General features: G+C 42.4%; 1 protein-coding gene across 1 annotated transcript in view; it reads left to right on the top strand.

The window, feature by feature from the left end:
- LOC311263794 (protein sidekick-1-like) overlaps positions 1-19,192 on the top strand; it is a 242,425-nt gene extending 223,233 nt beyond the window's left edge. The window contains exons 32-46 of the mRNA XM_084364111.1: positions 3,791-3,894; positions 4,039-4,109; positions 4,939-5,077; positions 5,846-5,902; positions 6,037-6,138; positions 7,479-7,594; positions 11,226-11,412; positions 11,622-11,759; positions 11,848-12,009; positions 12,575-12,700; positions 13,185-13,349; positions 14,420-14,557; positions 16,371-16,491; positions 16,588-16,717; positions 17,283-19,192. Of these exons, the coding sequence (XP_084220237.1) occupies positions 3,791-3,894; positions 4,039-4,109; positions 4,939-5,077; positions 5,846-5,902; positions 6,037-6,138; positions 7,479-7,594; positions 11,226-11,412; positions 11,622-11,759; positions 11,848-12,009; positions 12,575-12,700; positions 13,185-13,349; positions 14,420-14,557; positions 16,371-16,491; positions 16,588-16,717; positions 17,283-17,588 (2,062 nt within the window). The 3' untranslated portion in view covers positions 17,589-19,192. The remainder of the gene's footprint in view (positions 1-3,790; positions 3,895-4,038; positions 4,110-4,938; positions 5,078-5,845; positions 5,903-6,036; positions 6,139-7,478; positions 7,595-11,225; positions 11,413-11,621; positions 11,760-11,847; positions 12,010-12,574; positions 12,701-13,184; positions 13,350-14,419; positions 14,558-16,370; positions 16,492-16,587; positions 16,718-17,282) is intronic.
- The last annotated feature ends 2,369 nt before the right edge of the window (positions 19,193-21,561 follow it).

Here is a 21,561-nt window from a genome sequence, read left to right as displayed (position 1 = left end):
GAACCGGAAGTTAGCGGACACGTCTTTTGTGGGCCACACAATAGGGAAGCTATGCATGGAAGATCTGGTTAATTTTATATCCAGGAAGTCACACTTATTTGTCTTCTTGGTCCACTGAGCAGCTATCATTGGACGAACAGGGCTATATTCAGATGTCCCTTTATTAGATCCACGGTTTGCTCACTGAGTTGTATTTCCCCAGTGATTAAAAGCTGCTCCTGGATCAGAGTGTAGATTAACGTTAGCATTTCTTGCTTGCTCTTTATTGGATTTGGGAAAGTTTACACACCAAAATAGTCCGTCCTTATCCTCAAAGCCTATTTTCACTTTAAAATAGGATCATTGTTTTAAAAATACGAACAATGAAGCATAAATCTAACTTCTCTCTCCCTTCTGTCATACTTATATCCAAGTATGTAAGAGAAGCAGCTCAACAGGATTACGTTTGAATGAATCTAATTTCACAGTTTTCCTCATCAAATTTATAGAACTAATTGACTTTACACTGCAGTACAAGAATAATGCAGTTTCTTTATTTCCATGTCTCCTGGTCATGGCTCACCAGCTGGTGAGGGCGATGACTTTTGCCTCTGACCTGTTAGCTTTAGCTCGATATCATGTTTGGAGCCGACTGCATATTTAAGACCCTTTTGCAAGACTCTTTACAAATCAAAAAGTAAACCGCAAAGACAGTGTTTTCAAGTAACTTATCGAGCTGTATCTATCTACGTAGTTACAGCTAATAAAACCTGCTGTGACAGTCTGTGGTCGACAGTTATCGGTCTGAATTCATGGGGTGCTGTGAATTTTCAAAGCGAACAACAGAAATTAGAACAGGAAAAGTTTCACTTATTTAGCACACGACGTACCGAAAAGGTTTGTGGAACAAAAAAACGACATAAACAACAAAAACCCACCGGGGAGAGCAGAGTAATCATAATCACTGCAGAAACGTGGAGGATCTCAGTCACCTAATCACACAGGCACAGCAGGAACTGCGCTCTATCTTTTTCCCTTTAATACCTTTTTTTTCCCTCACTCTGCCTGCGTTTGTGCCATTTGTCCATTGTCTGTCTCTACAACCGTTTATACCTTTTCATATGTCATCCCTCTTGTCGTCACCGCCTCTTTCCCTCCCTTCATACATCCATCGACAGCCAGTGTCTTCAAGTCTTTTATTCCTTTGTTCATCCTCCAGCATCACATCCACTGATCCACTGGAAGAGTCTTTTTCCGTCCCTTTCTGTTTATCCCTTCATCTACTTCTCCCCGGTGAGACTGTCATTATGGCAGCAGGTGCCAGTGGTCAGACTGGATGGCTACTCCAACTTCCCTGACAGCATTGAGTAGCACATCTATGATGAGGCTTCACTTGTGTGTAGTGTGTGTTCACCGCATGTGTCTCCTGCTTCGTGACTGTTTGTGAGCACTCCTTCCTGAGCTATCATAGGGCTATTTGAGATGCTGAAGAGCGTCTGCATCAGCCTGCTTCAACCTGCCTCGGGGAGACACTATCTGCCGTGATGGTGGTGCTGCTGTTGTTTTGATGCCGGTTTTCAGCCCATTCTATCACTGAATGCTCTCATTACAGCGCCGGATGGAGGAATTAGCCTACATCTCCACATGCTCACACTCATACTTACTTGTTATCTATCCTTAATTGTTGTTTTCCACCGAGACGTGTTTGGAACCAAAACATCGAAGTCCCCAGGCTGATGCACACTTAGACACACACTTAGAGTATGTACACACACACACACACACACACACTTCCAAACACTGTCCTTACCATCCTCCCAGTGCTGTCGGTACCCCGCCCTCTTTGAGCTTGGTGCCTTTGATGTTCTATTGCTACCATACCCACAACCCCATAGGGCCTTTTCTTGTCCCTTATTGGGGGCCCGGCTCATTATTATACAAGAAGACACTTGAGCAGTTCTCCTGTCGCCTGCTGAATTTCTAACCGGCCCTCTGTAGTCTGCGAGGCTCTCGGTAAATAAATTCTGGAGATGGACCTTGTTAGGGTACAGCACGTGTGAGCCGTGGTACAAGAAGCCTGGGAAACACCTCTTGTTAGAAATTATTAAATTTGCCTCTGTTAACTCTTGCTAATGATAGGTTAGATCAATAACAAATGAGAATGAAATACTGTTTTGCCACAGACGGTCCTTTTTAAAATTTTAATCAATTTCCCACGGTGTGCAGGAGTGAGTAAATTTAAACTATTAGCATGCAGTAAGGCACCATAGCGCAGACTTGTTCAGCTAGTCGCTAACAATGGGTGCATGCTCTTTGGGCTGATTGTAAGTGGCTCTAGAGTAAAGTGTTTTCAGAATGACTGATGTAAATTGTTATTCGCTGCTTAGTAATGCATTCACCTTGCACAGAGGAGAAATGCAGATAAGATGTTGTGGTAGTATGGCAGTAAAAATACTTCGGCAGTGGAGACAATTAGGAAATGTGTAAGATAGTTATTATTCAAGACCTTGTCTGCTCCTCAAAGGCCACTGAGAGAGCAAATCATGTCTCTGAGAAGAGGAGGAGGTGGCTTTGGGAGGAAGTTATGCCAAAAGGGTTAAAGGTACCCAGTGGAGTTGTTGACCACGAGTCAATGTCAGGCTGGGCAGTATATTGATATTATATTTTATGATATGCGACTTTATATCATCTAAAATTCTGGATATAAATGTTGTCTTTTCCTGGTTTTAAAGGCTGCATTACAGTAAACTGATGTCATTTTCTGAAATTACCAGACCGTTCTGCTTGTTCTCATATTTGCCTTTACCCAGTTAGTCATTATATCCACATTACTGATGATTATCAAATACAATATTGTTGCAATATTGATATCATTTTATTTGGTAAGAAAATATTGTGATATTTGAGGAGATTTCAAAAAATCAAGTTATATATATTATGTATCTCGATATAGCCTAAAAATATCATGATATTGTTTTAAAGCTACAGTATATCACCCAGCACCAGGTGATTGCATTGTCTGCGTATGGCTTATGACTTTTCTTGTGTGTTTTTACGTTAGAGTAAGAGGAGAAGAAGATCACAAGCTCATGTAAACAATCCAAAGATTCAAAATAAGGCTTTGCTAATGTTTTTGTTTTGTTTTTTGGAAGTTCTTACCGATACTCAGAATGCTCTTTGGTGAGAACCCTTGAGTGGTTCACATGTGGATTTACTGGCTGAATTACAAATGCATGCTTCAGGTGGTTTAGTAATAACATCTAATTGGAAATATGGTGAATCTTGCATGAGGATAATGTTTACAAGTCTAGCCTTACCTGAATTCTTTCCAAAAATATATTTGGGTAGAAATAAATGAGATAAGAAAAATACGATGGAAATATCATTTTGATTAATGAATGCAAATTCCAAAAGAACAACTTCCCCTGGGCGACAGGACTTCCTTTGCACGAAAAAAATAGATAGACCGACAGATAAGTCTCACCCTCTCCCAAACTTCTCTCCAAAGCCTCTCCTCCAAATCTCATAAACACTCACTGACTGCCCCGTAGCTGTCGCTGGCCAGCTTGGAGATACATGTATGTGTGAACAGCTAGTTCCCTATTTTCAACAAGCTCTCTTAGCGTTTTTTGAAAACATTAACAGCTCTGTTTAATGCCACTGTCATATAAACACAAGCAAAATAGCAGTCACAGACGTATCTTAGTCTGAAAAGGCTAACTGGCCTGGCAGTTACTATTCATAGCTGTGAGTGTGTCCTTTATGCTAATTGGAAAATAATAGACTGAAATATTTATTTTCTCTTTTCCAGGCTGAAGCCTTTTACATCATACAAGTTTCGGATGCTGGCCACCAACGATGTAGGAGACAGTGTCCTCAGCAAAGAGACAGAGGCTGTTACAACTCTGCAGGATGGTGAGAGACTGAGAACACTGATGGCGTAGGGGAGGAAGAAATATGTGAATTTGAAAAAAATAATAGAGAAGGACTGTAATGTGATGGACAGAAGCACGTCCGTGTTTGTCTTCCTCACTCTTTTTCTCTGTGTTTTCCGTCCAGTGCCCGATGAACCTCCAGTGATCCTCGCAGTGAAACCAACAACCACTACCTCAGTCCTGGTGCAGTGGAAGGTATTTTCAGACTTCTAACACAACATTGAGCCCTCAGATACACATGCATTATACACACACAGGCCTACACAACACAACTTTGAGTGCAGGTTAATCACCTACTTGGAGAATGAGACCCCCGCAGACTTTTGCAGTACATGTGTTTGTGCTTTGTGTGCGTTTGTGTCTGTGGATGCAATTATCATTATTTATTGAACCAGGAGAGGTCACAGGGCAGCACAGACAGATTGGAGGGATGGCTAGAGGGATGGACAGAAGGGGGGACAGACTTTCCTGGCGGGGGAGAAAAATGTTCAAAATCTTAATGAGGATATAGCAGCAGGAGAGATATAAGAGGGCACTAGAAGCAAACATCAGCTTGTACAACAGCAGAGGAAAAAGGAGATGAAAGGGGAAAATAGAGGTGCTTTAGAGCAACAGTGACATGTGAATAGACAGTAAATATAGCTTGGCTACTTCACTGCTTGTCACTCTTCGTCTTCTGTTTGGAAGTGTCTTCTCTCGCTCCTTCTCGCCTTATGTCAAAGCAGAAGGAGGCAATGAAAAACAAAGTCACCAGCAATTTCATCATCCTTTACAAGAGTGCCAGAGCCACTGAAGCATCACTCTGTCTGTGCGGGTTACAGCCAGACCAATTCACCAGGCCTTTAAAGTGGACTCTGCTGATAAAATACCGCTCTGCCAGCCTGCCAGTGTCCTGTCAGTCACCTCCCTACACCAAGAACATGAAAATGAGCTCAGTGCAGGAGTCTCAGAAGTTTCATTGTGATAAATGGATTACTAATGCCTCTGTACATGTGCCCGTGTGTGCTTGTTTGCATATTTTCAGCGTCCCAGTGACGACAGCATAAACGGGATGCTGACCGGTTATAGGCTGTATTATAGGGAGCTCCCTGTAAACGCCTCCACGTTCACGGAAGCAGAAGTCCAGGCAACCAAAAACAACACCACAAGTGCCCTAATCACAAGTGAGTAGCACCGATACTAATGTTTGCTGTCCACTAAGCCCCCCCAGATGAAAGCTGGAGCTGTAGTTCCATAATCAACATGTCCAAGTATAGTTTGATATATGTACCTCGTGACAGGCATGGCAGATCATGTATAGACAAGTATAAAAAAAAGTAATTTCATTATAAATCCTGCCTGCTTACCAAGACTAACTGAATTGTAATCATTGATGTAAAGAAAAATCAATCAATGAAAGTGCCCGTATTATGTGAAACCACATAATTAATAGTAAAAGAGAGGATCAGAGGTGGAAAAAGCTGGTCTGGTGATAATAAGTAAACCATTATGTGGAGGAGAAAAATATCTCTTTAATGGTTGATCTTGCAGAGCAAAGATGGCATTTACCTTGTAACCTATTTCACAGTGTGAAAAAAAAAACACTTCAGATACTGTGAGGAAAAGTGTTCATCAGAGGTCTGAAAAGAAGGTTACAAAGACATGTTTTGAATTAATCAGAGCAGGGATCAGGGATGAACTCTGCGACTGATGAGAATCTGAGCAAATTGTCCAAACCCGAGCGTTTTCTGAGAGGATAATTCAGCGACATTAAAACATTCTTATTCGTCTCTTTCCATCCGACGTTGACGATGGTATTGAACGTTTTCTCTTGAACAGTCTTTCTTTTCTTTTTTCTTTTTTTTTGAATGGCATAATCGCACAGTGTATTGTTGAACTTGAAACATGCATTGATTTACTCATCCTCCATTTTTCTCTCACTCTTCTCAAAGCCAAGAGCACCTTCAAGACAGTCAGCAGTGCCTCACTAACAGAATTTGAGTTGACGCGTAAGTAACTCCAGACAGAGCTGGAAAATAAAACTCCTTCTGTTTTAGATGTTGTTTCAGTAAACCTGATCTTTGCTTTGCATGCATGTTTTACAAATGTAACTTGTTTTTTTTTTGCTGTTGTTTTTCTGTAGAACTAAAGAAGTTCAAACACTACCAGATTGTTATGACAAGCTACAACATCATCGGAGAGAGTCCACCCTCCAATCCAGTTGAGGTGTCCGTCGGAGAGGCAGGTAGGTGGAAACACAAGGAAGCTGTCACACTGATCACAATTTCAATGTATGGTCTCGACATCTTCTTTATACTCGGAGGATAAAAACGCCAACAAAGCAGTTTTATGGTTGAATGTTGTTTTTTAGGCGTCTTTTCTCCCCTGTTTTGAACATTGAGTGCATTGTTAGAAGGTTGCATTGTAGGTACATGACATCTTCTTACATCTTCTTCTGATTTAACCTCACAATAAATCCCTTTCTAAACATGAAATCACAACCCTGACCACATAAATAGTCGTTCAACAGACTAATCCCATCTCAAGGTCCACTTACTTGCTTCTTCCAGAGCTTTCAGTCTTATCGTACGGTATTCATGAGCAGGTGGAGTTGGCTCAGTTGTTAGGAGATGGATTTGTTCACGTAAGACCTGTCAGTAGCTGTCATGATTTAATGTATTGCTCTTCACCTGCCTCTAAAGATTGTGATATGGTTGAAACCTCTGGAAGAAGCCAGTAAGGGGACCTTGAGTTTATTTTGTCTGCTTTCTGTCAGTCTTGTTGCACTCTCCCTCTCTCCTCTTTTTTCCCTTTTCCTGTTCCTGCCTCCTGTCGTGCTCTCATTGCCCCTTGAGTGACATTGCCTTTGAGAGGCTCACTGGTGTTCCCTAATAGTGTGTGTGTGTGTGTGTGTGTGTGTGTGTGGGTGTGCGTGTGTTTGTGTGTCGTCAAGAGCTGCACAAGGTCATCTATTTTGTAGTAATGGCCCAACCCCTGTTTAACTTTCACCGGAGAGTCAAGCCATGGATCCATTAGACAGACAGGAGTGCAAATATATGTCATGCACACACACACACACTCAAACACACACACATACATTACTGCTACTACAAGCCAGGCAAACGCACGAACAAGAGCGCAGTTGAACAGATTTGCACGTTCTGATCGAAACAACCCAGCGCGAATTTCACAATTTCTCACACGGTCTCACACTACCTCCGTCAAACCAACGCTAAATTCATATTCAAGAGGTGTGTGTAGTGTGTGTGTGCTCGCGTGTAGGCCATACATATCACATGCAGAGGAGTGAGAGGTGAGGATAAGCAGGCAGAGCAGGAGGGGGAGGCAGAAAAGGCTAGAAGGGGATGATGAAATGGGGTGATATGGCCTTTTCTCTTGCCTCAAGTGCACACTGCTGAGTGTTCATGCATATGTGTGGTACAGTGGAGTAACAAGGTACTGCCTTAGGCCTATTCTAATTGGAAAGGTAGAACATATCCTCCCTGCTTCCCACTCCAACACCCAGCTGTGCACACACACACACACACTCAGCAGCAGTCTAACAACACGCCTCTCCTCCTGCAGCCCCATCAGTGGCCCCTCAGTCCATCAGAGTGTCAGCTGTGTCTCCCTCCACTCTTGAAGTGACCTGGGACACTCCCCCCCTCGAGACCCAGAATGGACTCATCCAAGGATACAAGGTGACACGAAAACAAACACTTACACGCACGATGTGGCAGACACACACACACAAGACAAAAACAGATCCGAACACACACAGATGAGTGTCCAAGTGGTAGCGCCGTTGTTGTGTGTATTTAAAATGCCCCTCCTTTTGTCGTGGAAGGCGTTTGCTCTGCTGCACCTTCAAGTGTCCTGAAGAGAAGAGAGAAAGAGAGAGAATTAAGTTAGAGGAAGAATCCTGAATATCCTTTAATGGTTTCAATATCACTCCTCTGCCTGTCTTTCCCCCTCGACTCCACTGTCCCACCCCCTCGCTCTTAGTACTTCAAACACAAGGTTATCTGTCCTGCTTTAGACACATTGATTTCTGCCAGAGTAGAGGAGGGAATGGAGAAGAAAGTAGAGAATGTAATATTTGCAGAGTGAAGGAATGAGATGAGCAAGCGATCCCTGTAGAATCCTGATTAGCGACGAGCATCGCGGGAATACGTTTACGCTACCGGAGACGGACGGACACAGGGAGGGGAGCGTGAGGCGGAGGGGGTTAACGGGATTAAGACGAGAAAAATAGAGCAAAGAAAGAATGTTTAATGAATTTATAGGTTCTGACTTCTGTTAACACTGTTAGCTGAGCAGCAGGTAGGACTGATGGAAAGCGTCACTGCGAGTGTATTTCTTCGACAGCTGAAGTTTACTGAAATGCTCCAGAGGTCTTGTTAAACACACTGAACAAGATGGGTTAGGATTTACAGGTAGTAGCAAACAATGTTGGTCCTGCTAAGTGGGGGTTTCTCACACACACCAGATCTAAAAGGTTATAAATGTAAATCCGGGCAGAGTTTGTACAAATCAGTCATTATTAATTATTTTGAGTGAAGCCCACCAGTATCACCTTATAAGAATGTGTTTTCTTTATACTGATAGATCATTTTCACTTTAAAGACAGTAGCAACATCCATAATGCTGTTCCTACTGAAATAGGTCAGTCATTTCTAATAGAAGCAGCTACAGGCACAAACAAAAACCTGTGAGTGATAAAACGTTTCCTCCTTTGCAAAACAAAAAAATCCAGTCTGTGTTTTTTTCATCAGGATTTAAAACCCGAAATTAACGCTTGACAAAAGAGATTGTTGGAAAATCCGTTTAAGTTTCTTGATGTTATCAAATCATCTAATAATCATGTTCACGACAGCTTTGACTTGTTTTTTTTAGTCTAATCCTGGTGGTCTCACATTCTTGACAAACACCAAAATAGATCCTCTAAACAACAGTGGAGTGGATTACAAGAAGAGTTTTTTATTAAACACCAGTTTTTTGTAAAACCTGAATGGAAATATCTTTTTTTCAAGCAGAAGGCGTTGCATTTTGATTTTAAATTGAGTATATGGATGAGTTAGTCCGTATCTCATTATTGTTAGAGCCTGTGGAAGGACAGAGGTAGCATAATGCTGCCCTCAAGTGCTACTCATAAGCTGCTTCTTCTAGTTTGGTAGTTGTAAATATAGCTTATGGAGCTTTGTAGTACTTCCTGTTAGGAATAATGACAAAATGAAGCCCTTTACAAAGTGTAGCTCCTGGCTGTTGTTTAACCTTATAAGCCAGACTGCACAGAGACAGTTTGTGTTACAGTAAATATATTGTCTTTAGCAGCTACAGCTTATTCAATCTAAGAACATAACATCCAATACAAGGGGAGGGAATCACAGTGACTCGCGCTATGATACAATTCATGATACAATGCCCAGGATATCGATAGTAAAACAATACAGCCATTCTGCAATAATTGACTGCATTGTGGTGTGGTAGTGTGGTTTGAGATGAACTGAGATGAGACAATATATAAAGAGTGTGTAGAGTCTTAACTTAGTGCCTGAACTGGCACAAGGTCTGGAGTTAACATGTTTAAAGGAAGGATACAACTACGGCTACGTTTACAGACGTTTACACCACAAGCAGTTATGAAGTAATGACTCTGGTGAGTCAGTTTGATCCTGTTTAGAGTGCCTGCATGTTTTAATAAAAATGCCTGAATTATTTACATTTTACTCGCCGTCGCAGCTTTTTTGGAATCAGAGTTGTTGAACGTACGCTGATGGATATTATTTAAAACATTTAAACTTAAAATAAAGTAGCCATCATGAGACTGAATACTTTAAACAGCTGCTGTGGCTGTTATCTTACCTTAAAGGCACCTGTGTATACAAGATACTTTCTGAGTCATTACTAATGCATGAGACTCAACCACCTCTGTAACCTTGCTGTTAGTGTGTATCTGATATTGCTGTATGTGTGTGGAAAGCCAAGTGGGGTCCCATGTCAACCCGAGTCTGTTTTGCTGCACTCTAAGCTGTTGTGAAAGACAGTAATAGGTAAAAATATTTCCTCTGCATTCAGCTGGGATTAAACGACATGCGGTGATTTGTAAAGGTATAGATTTAAAGCGAGCAGCCGAAGGTGTGAAGAATATTACAGCGGATATGCACCTGTCCAGTACCGTTATGAGCAGGGGGCAAGCTGTTTTAATGCATAAAACCGATTTAGTCACTGGATATGCATTTATATAGGCTGTTTACTGGCAGTAAGATATGAAGTATACTGCTCGTCTTTTTTCGCTCATTATATACCGCCTGTGTCATTAAAAGTGTGTGACCTAGGCCACAATATAAAAGTCACACATTCAGGATTTTTATAGAATACTTTCTTTTTTTCAATGTCAGTTAAGTAACGCATTTCTCAAATCACCACAAACTTAATCAAGACGGATAAATTAGTCTGTCTAAGGTGCCAAAAACCCACAGAAACAACTTTCCCCAATGATAATTAACGCAAATATTTAAACCAACTTCATCATAGATTTGAAGATAGAAAACTATTTTAGGCGACTTTAAATTTTGACATTCACAGGCTGCACCGTCTTCATTTGAATGCCATCATACTGGGTACAATAATCAGGTGACCTTTGTTCTATTTAAGCTTACAGGGAATGGACAAAGTAGCCCGTGTGTCTTCATTACCAGTCGATGTCATGAAAGTTAATGGCTGCGTCTGTGATTATTGGTGCCACGTGAGCATGGGCAGGGACTGGCACATTGGCCTACATGAGGTGTTTCACAATTCTGCTTTAAACTGTCGACGACAACAACTAGACCTTTGGTTTAGTCAGAATTATGATTTTAATATTGACGTTAACCCTGTTTACAAGCTGGAAACTGGTCATTACAGCAACTCTGATAAGACATCAGCATGGCCTTATGCATGTAGCTGCATAATGAACATATGACACACACATACGCTGACCTTAGACGTTACCAGGTAGTCTAACATTCGATGCAGGTATGAGAGTCTTCAGGTATGTGAGTTTGTTTTTTTTGATGGTAGACATGACCCGTGGTATCTGCAAAAATTAATTACACCTACTTCACCCGTCTGATAAACTTTCATTACAAGTCTCTCCATAACCAACTTCTCCTTGTAAACCAGCACATAAGCACTCTCTGAGTTATGTTGATCGATTAGAGAACCTCAGGAGGAAGTAAATAATACATATAGTTGGTTGAAACGAGGAGGGTGAGAGGAGAAAACAGGACCAGTGGAAGTTGTTTGGAGTATAACAGGCCGGGTTGTTAACAGTGTTTTCTTGTGTTGCAGATTCACTACTGGGAGAGGGAGAAGCAGAACCAGACTGAGAAGGTCAAAGTGATTTTTGTCCCAGACACCCGTGTGCATCTCACCAACCTGACCAGCTACATGCCCTACCTGGTCACCCTGACTGCCTTCAACACGGCTGGAGACGGCCCGCCCAGTGACCCCCGCGGAGCCCGCACCCTGCAGTCTGGTAGGAAACTGAGCATCATACTCTAGTTCTAAGTGCTGTAACGTGTAACTGGACTCTCAGTTTCTTGAAGACGTTTCACCTCTCATCCAAGTCCAGTTGCCTACGATACAGCACCTGCATGACTGAGAACCTTCATCATATCATATTCTTGTCTTTCTAGTTTCCTTTATTCCTCTTATTTCATTTGTCATCCTCCATGTGTCCCACAGCTCCCAGCCAGCCCAGCTACCTGTCCTTTTCCGAGGTGACAGGAGGAAGTGTCAATGTGTCCTGGGGAGCTCCACTCACTCCTAATGGACAGCTTGAGGGCTACAGGGTCATCTACCAGCCTACTGCCGCTGTACAAGGTATGCTTACGCATGCTTTATGCTCACACAACACACGAAAATGTTGAGGAGGATGCTGACATTTCTTTCAAACTGTCTGTGTGAGCAGGAGTGAGTAAAGTGGTGACAGTGGATGTGAGGGGCAGCTGGCAGCGCTGGCTGAAGGTTCGAGACCTGATCAAAGGAGTGACGTACACATTCAGTGTTCAGGCGCTCACTGTCAGCTATGGACCGCCAGTTCAAGCAAACATCACTGCTCAGTCTGTGCAAGGTAAGAACAGCTGGAACTGTGTGCATGTGCGTGGATACCCATTAATCATGTTGTGGAGACAGATATATGTTTATACTGTCTGTGACGGCCAGAACTCAAAGCAAAGATCACACAAATACAAAGTCCCAAAATGTTTATTTGTAGCTTTAGGTATTACACAAAGCTTGCAGTCAGCAGGAAACACAAGGCAGGCAGGCAGCAGGCATGGAGTCAGGGTACAGGAACAGTCCGAAAGAGCAATGTGTCCATTACGTTAATGGACACATTAACCGTAATAATATTACCAAAAACATATTATAAATGTGCTATATAACTCTGTCACTGTTCAAAGTAGTGTATACTGTATTACTGTAACCTGTCACACTGCTGACATGTACAGTATTTACTGTAGTATACTGTGTTTTTATTTATTTATATGAAATGATTTTATATGTTTGTGTTGTTACATTTGTCAATAAACCAACAAAAAACAACCCTTTGACTACTGGACAGGAAATAAATGTACATCAACACACAGCCCTCCTAACTGACAAGGACAAACATGCGTGTCTCTGTGACACTACAGGTGCCCCCGGCTCACCGATGGAAATGTCCATCACCAAGACGACCTCTGCGCTCACGATCCACTGGTCGGAGGGAGACATCGGAGCAGCGCCTGTCACTGGATACGTGATCGAGGCTCGTCCCTCAGGTGAGTGCCAACATCTTTTCATCCTTTCTGTTCGCTCGTCATGCCGGAGGTTAAGTGCTGCCTCGCACCAACCCACACTGAGCACAGCTTTCACCAGATTCATTAAGACCTGCTGCGCAAATCAAGTCAGCAGCAATTTTCTAATAAAGATCACCAGAGGTGTAATACAGAAAGGTTACGTCTGCGAGAAGCTGCATGAACACTCTGCAGGACACAATGTAGACGCTTGTATTATTCTATTACTGATCATTATGGTAATGCCCGTTTTATTAATTGTAATAACAGTAATCATCGTCCTCAACACATCGCCGTCATCACTATCATTTTAAATGTGATGTGACAATTTATAATTTTCTTTAATCACATTCTGACATTTGAAAGGAAATCATTTTCAAATGGAGCATCTCATCTCTGGTCTTTGTCTGCTTGTCCATCAAACTCTCCCTCTCCCTCTCCCTCTCCCTCTCCCTCTCCCTCTCTGCAGATGAAGGAGTGTGGGATTCCTTCATCAGACTCATCTCCCCCGGCAGCAGGTCTGTAACGGTGCCGCTGGAGCGCCTGAGGTCGGGGATCAGCTACGAGTTCAGAGTCATCGCTGTTAATCGCTATGGTTACGGACAGCCGAGTACACCCTCTGCTGCTCTCGCTGGTAAACACAGACACACTCGCGCGCACACACACACACACACACACACTAGAGGAGATCAGCCTAATGAACAAATCCCAGGTGATCCAACTTGTGTGATTAGAGTTTGAATTTCTAGTCAGTTGCAAACTGAGGAACTGCAGGAAGTTGCTGTGATTGTGTTGTGTCTGCTGCCATCTAGAGGCAGAGTCGCGCACCTTCAACTGTGCAACTGAAGACAGAAGAGAGCTTGAAAGCGTGTCTCCGTTTCAGTTTTCCATCATAGACACAACACCAAATTCAGATTTTCATCAATGAACAGTAGCCCTCCAGTCGCCCACCAAGCTCCAGAGGAGGCGAAACAGCCCCAGACTTAAATATTCCAACTACCGTGTTTAAAGCCGTTCCCATTCTCTCTCCTGTTTGTCTCCGTACATCCTTCTGTTCATGCCGTGAATCTCAAACATGGTTTCATCAGTAAAAGGACTTTTAGCTCAAGTGTTGGGCCTTGATTCCCCTCCTGAGAGATGGTTTAGAAACTGCTACTCGTCCTCTGAGACCACTGCAAGTCAGCCGTCTTTTGACAGGACGTTTGCTGATCGGAGTCTTGATTTCTTTATTAAGAAAACTCTGTATGTGATGAAGTTGCTTTTCCATCTCTCAGGGAACTAAATTTAATGTATTGAACTTTCGATGGTGCGGTCGCCTTTGGTTTCACTTTGATTTATTTTCTGAATGCTCAAACTTTCAGGTTATTTCCAGGTTCACGTGACAATATTAGATACTTTCAGTGTGGTCTCAGACTTTTGGACTCCACTGTATGTGGAGGGGATCTTTAAATATTAATTGAATGTCTTAAAACCAGCTTATTATTATTATCTAATCTGATCTGAGGAGTCACTCCAGTCTACAATCATCTTCTATGAAATCCTTTGCAGAAACAGTCGAGAGCGTCTCAGTTAAAGAGTCCCCTTTAAGTGTCATTTATAGACTTTGTTCTCTGGTCCTGTGGGACGAACCAGCCCCGATCTGAACTAAAATTAAAAAACTTGATATCTCCCTCAGATGTGTCCCTTCTTCTCTCTCCCCTGCAGCGCTGTCGGAGCGTCCGTTCTATGAGGAGTGGTGGTTCCTGCTGGTCATGGCTCTGGTGGGACTCATCCTCATTCTGGTCCTGGTCTTCGCCCTGCTGCTGCACGGACACAGCACCAAGTACAAGGCCTGCAGCACAGGTCAGTGGCTCTGATGGTCACTCTAACGTATTTCTTCACGGCTTTGGATGTATTTTTCTCTTGTCAATTACTAAATTGTTCCACTCAACATCAACAAGCTCACCTCATGTAGGGGCCATGTGCTTTATTACAATGTACGCCACTTTTTGTGATCCCTGAAAAGTTGAGACATGCATCAGTTCACTTGTACCGTTTGAAGAGAAAAAAATTGCCTGTAGCAGTCTCGTTCCTACAGGACCGCCGCCACCCATGAGGCCGTATGAGAGAGGAAATCAAGGTCAGCCTTGTTTCTTCGCCAGGATGATTCAGGCCAAACAGCTCCCTGAAGCATCTCAGCAAAAAAAATATCTCCCTGAAGCCCTGCTGTAATTTGCGTAGGTTCTTGAACAGGGCTTTTGGTTAATGCTGAAAAATCAACTAATTAAGTTTTTACTATTAGTTTTAGTTGTGCTAGCTACATGAAACTAATCTAGTCCAAAGTGAGATGTGGTTTAACTGGATCGATGTGGCTGCTCAAAGGCTGTAACATGTTGTAAGAACAGACTGAGTTTGGGTTTAATGTAAGACTCTTTTTATCCATTTATCAGGTTTTAGATCTCATAAAAGCTCCAAAATGTGTATGAAACAGTTCTCCCTTTACAGGTATTTTAACTGAGACTCAGTCCAGATCAGATTCACTCCTCCACCAAGAGATCCCCCAGGGGAAAAAGTTTTTTAAACTCAAACGTGGACTGCTCTTTTATATGTCAGCTCACACCACCTCCACAAGGTCAGTCAGGGAGCTCAGCAGCCTGGAGTCTCACTCAAGGATGCTCACTAACGTGGACTGAAGGACAAACTCCCTCCTCAGTATGACAAAAATAATGTTAGTTTGTCTGATGTGCTGCCCGGTTTCTCTTCTAAAGCTTTGGTTCGTCATATTGAAGCTTTTTTCCTGCTGTTTTCATCCGAGTTTCTTCTCCTCGCAGGCTTCCTGTGATGTTCTCAGTTGTGGGCGCAGCAGTGCTTTTACAGTCACTTTGTTCGTGTGTGTGTGTGTGTGTGTGTGTGTGTGTGTGTGTGTGTGTGTGTGTGTGTGTGTGTGTGTGTGTGTGTGTATGCCAACAGCTGTAATACAGAGTTAGCCCTGACAAGCGCAGGTTACATCAGGACAGCTGTTAATCTGAGTTGCTACGGAAACCTTGGCACAACCTCTGGGCAGTGGAGCGATCAAACTGAGTGAGGGAGGTGCTGTAGGAGCGGAGGGAGCGCAGGCCGCAGGACGAGCCCACAAACAATAGAGGAGAATGAACGGGGAGTCAGTGGGCTACATCATGTCGACGTTGTTTCCTCCATTGTTTCATTTTTTATTGTCATTGGCGAGACAATTACGAAGGTATTCTGTGTGGTTATTAGCGCCATATTATGCATCCTAATCTCATTTGCTTCCAATTCTCAGGACTGACAGGTAGCTGAATACACGATGAATAAAACAGGAGATTGCTCACTAACTCAGTGTGCAGAGAGCACCAAATTCTCAGTGACTGCCCCGACTGTTGTCTGGTAATTAGTTGATTTTACCAGGAAATCTGTTGATGACCGGTCATCTCTCCGGTCGTAATGTCCTGACTAAAGTAGTTGATTGTCGAGTCTCACTCCCAGGTCATCAGGGACTCAGTGGCTTCCATGAATTGTTTTTAAATGCAGATAATGTTTGACCAGAATTTCTACCATTTCTCCAGGACATGTGGACAGGCTACCAGGACTAAACTGGTCTGAACTTTACTTGTTTTTCTGACACAATTCGCTCTGATTCCTTTTATTCTCCTTCCAGGGAAGCACTTGTCCACAGCGGAGGAGTCAGTGACGCTCGACAACGGAGGTTTCACTGCTCTGGAGCTCAACAGCAGAACGCTCAACACCAAGAACTCCTTTCTGAAGAAGAACGGGACGAGGTTTGCACTCTCTCCTTCACACACTTAAAACCTCCTGGATTTATGATCTGATTTTTATAAATGTTGCATGTATTTTTAATGTGTGTGTGTTTCCAGGTCTCCTCCCAGGCCCAGTCCGGGTGGCCTTCACTACTCCGACGAGGACATCTGTAACAACTACAACGGAGCCGTGCTGACTGAGAGCACCACGCTGACAGAGAAACACACCGAGGTCTCTGAGTCAGAGGTATCTCTTTCTCTCTCTTTACTTCAAAGGCTTTATTGACCTGATAGAAAAGAAACATTAAAAAAAATCTGTGTTATCTGAATAGCACAAAATTGTAACTTAAACACAGGCCCTGTCCTTACACAGGCATTTATTTCTTAAAGCGATTTCTTTGCCCCTCAGGCCACCAGGTGACCCCTGATTGTTTAACTTTGAATAAAAAATGTTTAAAAAAAAAACAGCCTACCATTTTCACGCTGCTGCGAGAGCTGATAAGACAATCCTTTCATATTGGAGCATAATTCAGGAAAATGTTTGATAGAAAGGTCTTTGAATAGAGTTCTTTGTACTGTACTTGAGTTGACAGCCTGTGGTGTTGCTAGTGGAGGGAAAAAAAGGTGGAGATGGAAGTGAAAAGTAAAGAAAAGCTACACAGCATCTTCGGTTTAAGTCCAACCTCTTCCTATGTTTGCCATCTGTCTCTGCTGTCAAATAAAGGCAGAAATACAAAAAAATAAAGGCAGTGGACAGATGCTTTCCTGTTATGTGTTTGTGTCTCTCTCTGATAAACTCTGTTTGTGTCCAGTTGACTGACAGCGACTACGAGGACGAGCAGCCCAAGCACTCCTTCGTCAACCACTACATGAGCGACCCCACCTACTACAACTCCTGGAAGCGGCAGCCAAAAGGCCTTAAAGCCATCGGCTCTCCTTTCGCCTACGAGGAGTGCGCCACTGCGGACACGGAGCCCTACTACCAGACCGTGGTCACCCAGCACAGCACAGGCGGCGCGTACACACCCACAGGGCAGCCGGCGCACACGCACGTCAACCCCAACACCAACCCGCCGGGGTCACGCACCCCTGTGACGGGATTCTCCTCATTCGTTTGACTCTAGAGACAAAATCTGCACAAAATGATACACACACACGTACACAAATTGAAGGAGGTGGACCGGTGTGTGTTTGGACTACAGGAGACGGAGCCTGCGGCTTTGGAGAGGGGAGGACGAGGTGAGGAGACGTGGGACGGACTGGTGATGAAACAGCCCTTCATGCCCCAAAGAACTAAACCTACACTTCTTACTCGCCTTCTCCCCTCGTTCACAAAGATCCTCACTGTGTTGACGAGTGTGTGTGTTGCTCTCCTACTCTTTTACGCCTCTGTGTCACTGTGCTTACACACAGTTACTGTTCTCCTTCTCACATACACACACACATTCACACCGGCGTTTCCCACCAGATGTTCATGCCTATTCCAGAGACTCTCTAACAGGAGCTCAGAGCGATGACTACATGAGTCAGTTTGTGTAAATGTCGAGGAGAGAATTCAACCTCAAAGTGGTGGAGCTTGGGATTTCTGCACAACGCTTCTGTTTTCTGTATTTACACATAAGTGCACAAAAAACACACACATGTACTCGCTGATGCACCATTTCAGCATCTCCCACCGGGAGAGAGGAACTTCAAGGTCGAGGAGAATCATTAAACGACGGCGCAGAGAGGAGCATATTTTGTTGACAGACTGGTTCATGTCCACAAACACGCAGCTGTCAACTTTAAAATACCACCACATGGAGGAAAAGAAAAAAAATAACAATCAATAATCACAGTTTTTGAACTTGATAAAGGACGGAGAGCGAGCGTGGGAGGATGTTTTTCAGAACTTAAGGCGTTCTGAGAGTTCTGTGCGGTTCCTGAGAGCGTTATGTGATGTTGAGGTTTGAGCTGGAATATATGAAAACCATGTTTTTTACCGTTTACTGCCTGTTGTCAGCGCTCCTTATACCGCAGCCTCCCAAGCCATAATGCTTGCACTGAGCCAAACCCCAAAACATTTCATCTTAATTATGTTGAAACTTAATTTTTTTTACAAGTGTGAGTGTGCGTATGTGTGTGTGTGTTTGAGTGGTGACACACGAGCATGTGTGTACAAATGGCTCTATGCTCAGTTCAGAAGCCCGCTCATCTGTCTCTGTTGATCACTGCTAAGCAAAGCGTGCCATTGTATGCGTGTTTGTATTTTTAAGATGGATTTTGTACAGGGGAGCCCTTTTTACTTGTGTGCTGTTGTCTGTAGTTCGGCCACGTTTGTGTTACTCAAAGCAAATAGCGAAACAGAACTGGAGCAAGTCTTCAGCTTCGCCGACCGATGAGAGGGAAACGAAGGAGACGGAGTCGAGAATGATAAAAAAATAAGCTGCAGTGAACGAGTGTGGAACAAGATTACAGGATATTATAGAGGATCGTTCTTGTTCAAACTGAGTGTGATTGAACTTTTTGACAAAAAGCCCCGCTGTACTCTGTCCTCTGGCCTAACCTCCAGCTGCGAGGCTGACACTCATGTACTTTGCACCTCTCTTCAAGTGCAAACACAAGCTCATCGGTAAGTTTTTGCTCATGTATAATTTAACGATTCTCCTCCCAGCAGCCTCCCTCACTCTGTCACGCTTGTTTTGAGTCCCATACAGTGTGTGAATAAATGGTCATTGTTTAACCGGGTGTCTTTGTGGTCTGTTTTAGTACCGGGACAGTGAACATGTCTCTCTGGATCGTCCACTTCATTACACTAACTGAATTAAAGATGTGCATTAACATTTTGTGACTGCCGCAGAAACCCTGAACTGTGTCAGTCGGCACAGTGTGTGTCTTTTCTTAAAGAAGTCAAAGGAAGGGAGCAGTTGTATCAGTTGTCTATTAATTATTATCCTTAAGTGTGTGATACTTTGCCCTGAATAAAGTTCATTCAAGGAAACTGATGCCAGCAAGTTAAACTGCAAAACAATTATATAAGAGGTCAATCAGCAGAGATAAACGTGGTGTCATGTGTCATCATATGAGCCAAAATACACATATTGTCTCATTTAGCCCTAATGTTATGCAGCCATGCACATACTTGAGGTTTTATTTGTCCAAGTTTTGAGGTAATTTATCGTTGCCTTCACTCCAATACAGGAGGTAAATATCATTTGGTTGTGGTGCTTCAAGTGTTTTAACTATAACTATACGTTTTAACTATAACTCCACCATTTTTACACTTTAACGCGTGTTTACATTTGGGGGAATACTTTTGCATATGTGAAAAAAAATGTATAAAAAGCCTTTTGTGGCTCCAGAGGAAGCTGCTGTACATAAGTTGCTTCTATTATTTTATTCTAGCATTGCCCTCCTATAACACTCACTCATTGGACTCATGGTGGACAGTTTCAAAAGAAATCAAAATCTATGCGGCGTAACCAGAAATACTTTCCTTTTCAAAAGCTTGGCTGATGTTATCGGCATATCATGTATAAATTGGTATCAGCGTATATGTTGTCGATATCGGCCGATATGGGACCTTTTTGGTTTTAAAGAACAATGCAGGAAAAAAGGCTTCGGGTAATCAGTGAAGTTCACTGTTTCAGTGCACTGATGTCATTTTCGACCATAAAGTTTACTGTTAAACGGCGTGTATCGGCCAATATATCAATATTAGAATATTTACTCCCTAATATCGGCATCTGCCCCAACACTTGCATTGTCAGGCTCTAATTGTTTGTGATTTGGCTGACTGGACCCTTTAAAGGTTCTCTATGTAACAATATACAGTATGTTATTCACTTTTCATTTATTGGCAGTATGTGACGTGAAAAATGAGACCTTCCCCGTCTCTCTTGACAAGCCTGTGGATGATTTAAGTAGTTTAAAGTGCCCATCTACTTCAGTTGTTTAGGAGAGCGCTGTAACACTGTTTTGCTGCGAAGCTCCCAAAAATGTTTCTTGGACTCGAAACTTCACCTGACTTTCCATCAGCATGAGGGTGAGTAGATCTCGACTGAATTTTCATTTTTGTGTGAACTTGTCCTTTAATGCTTTATATGTTTTTCAGGTCTCACACTCATCAGCTATGCCACCAACACACCAGTGTGTCATGTTACTGAACCAATGAGATTCATCCTCCTCAAACCTTGATGATAAGGGGACTTTTTGGGCCCCCGTTCATTCATACATCAACCAGTCACTTTACTATAATGAGCTTATTAAATACAATGCGTTATTTCACAGTCCATTAAACTACCCAGTAGTGCATATGATAGTTGAAATCACACGAACACTCCTCTAGCAGCAGCAAAGGAAAATGTTTACAACATAATGCATCAGTAATGATAATCCAGTAATGTAATATGCTGCATAATGACCTAAAGAGTGCCTTTGATACTTTACGTACAGTTTGCTGATAGATTTGCTGACATTTTTTCTTGTTATCTTTGTTATTGACAAGTAACTAATATGAAGTAATATCAGTGTTTTAAAAAGGAACCCAAAAGTCATACGTTGTACAAAAGTACAGATATTGTGTTAAAGTATTACTTTGGTTGAAATCCCCCATGTGACCAGTACTTGAGTTAAATTCTTAAACACTATGATATTAAAGGTATTCAAGTATTAAAAGTGATTTTCTGGCAATGAATGCATTAAGTATCAAAGTACAAGTGAAAGTAAATTATACATATTTTTCTTGTATGTACGTATATGCAAATAAACTAAATTAATTTTTAAAAGTACATGTTTGCCTCCAAAATGTAGTGGAGTGGAGGTATAAAGTGAAGTTCAAGTACCTCAAAATTGTACTTAAATACAGTACTTGAGTAAATGTACTTGTATTACTTTATACTTATACTACGTTTCAGAGGCAAATGTCGTACTTTTTTAATGTATTTGACATATCTAGTTACTTTTTACTTGTTATAGTATTTAAGTATTTAAAATTAGCAATACCTTGACCAGTTACACCAATTAAATGCTGTTACCATGTTAACGGGTCAGTAATAATGACACAATAATTCATACTGGGCACTTTTACTTCTGAGATACATTTTGCTGTTA

This window comes from Pagrus pagrus (assembly GCF_965226575.1).
Source record: "Pagrus pagrus genome assembly, chromosome: 2".
Lineage (NCBI taxonomy): Eukaryota > Metazoa > Chordata > Actinopteri > Spariformes > Sparidae > Pagrus > Pagrus pagrus.
This window is presented reverse-complemented; position numbering and strand designations above follow the sequence as displayed.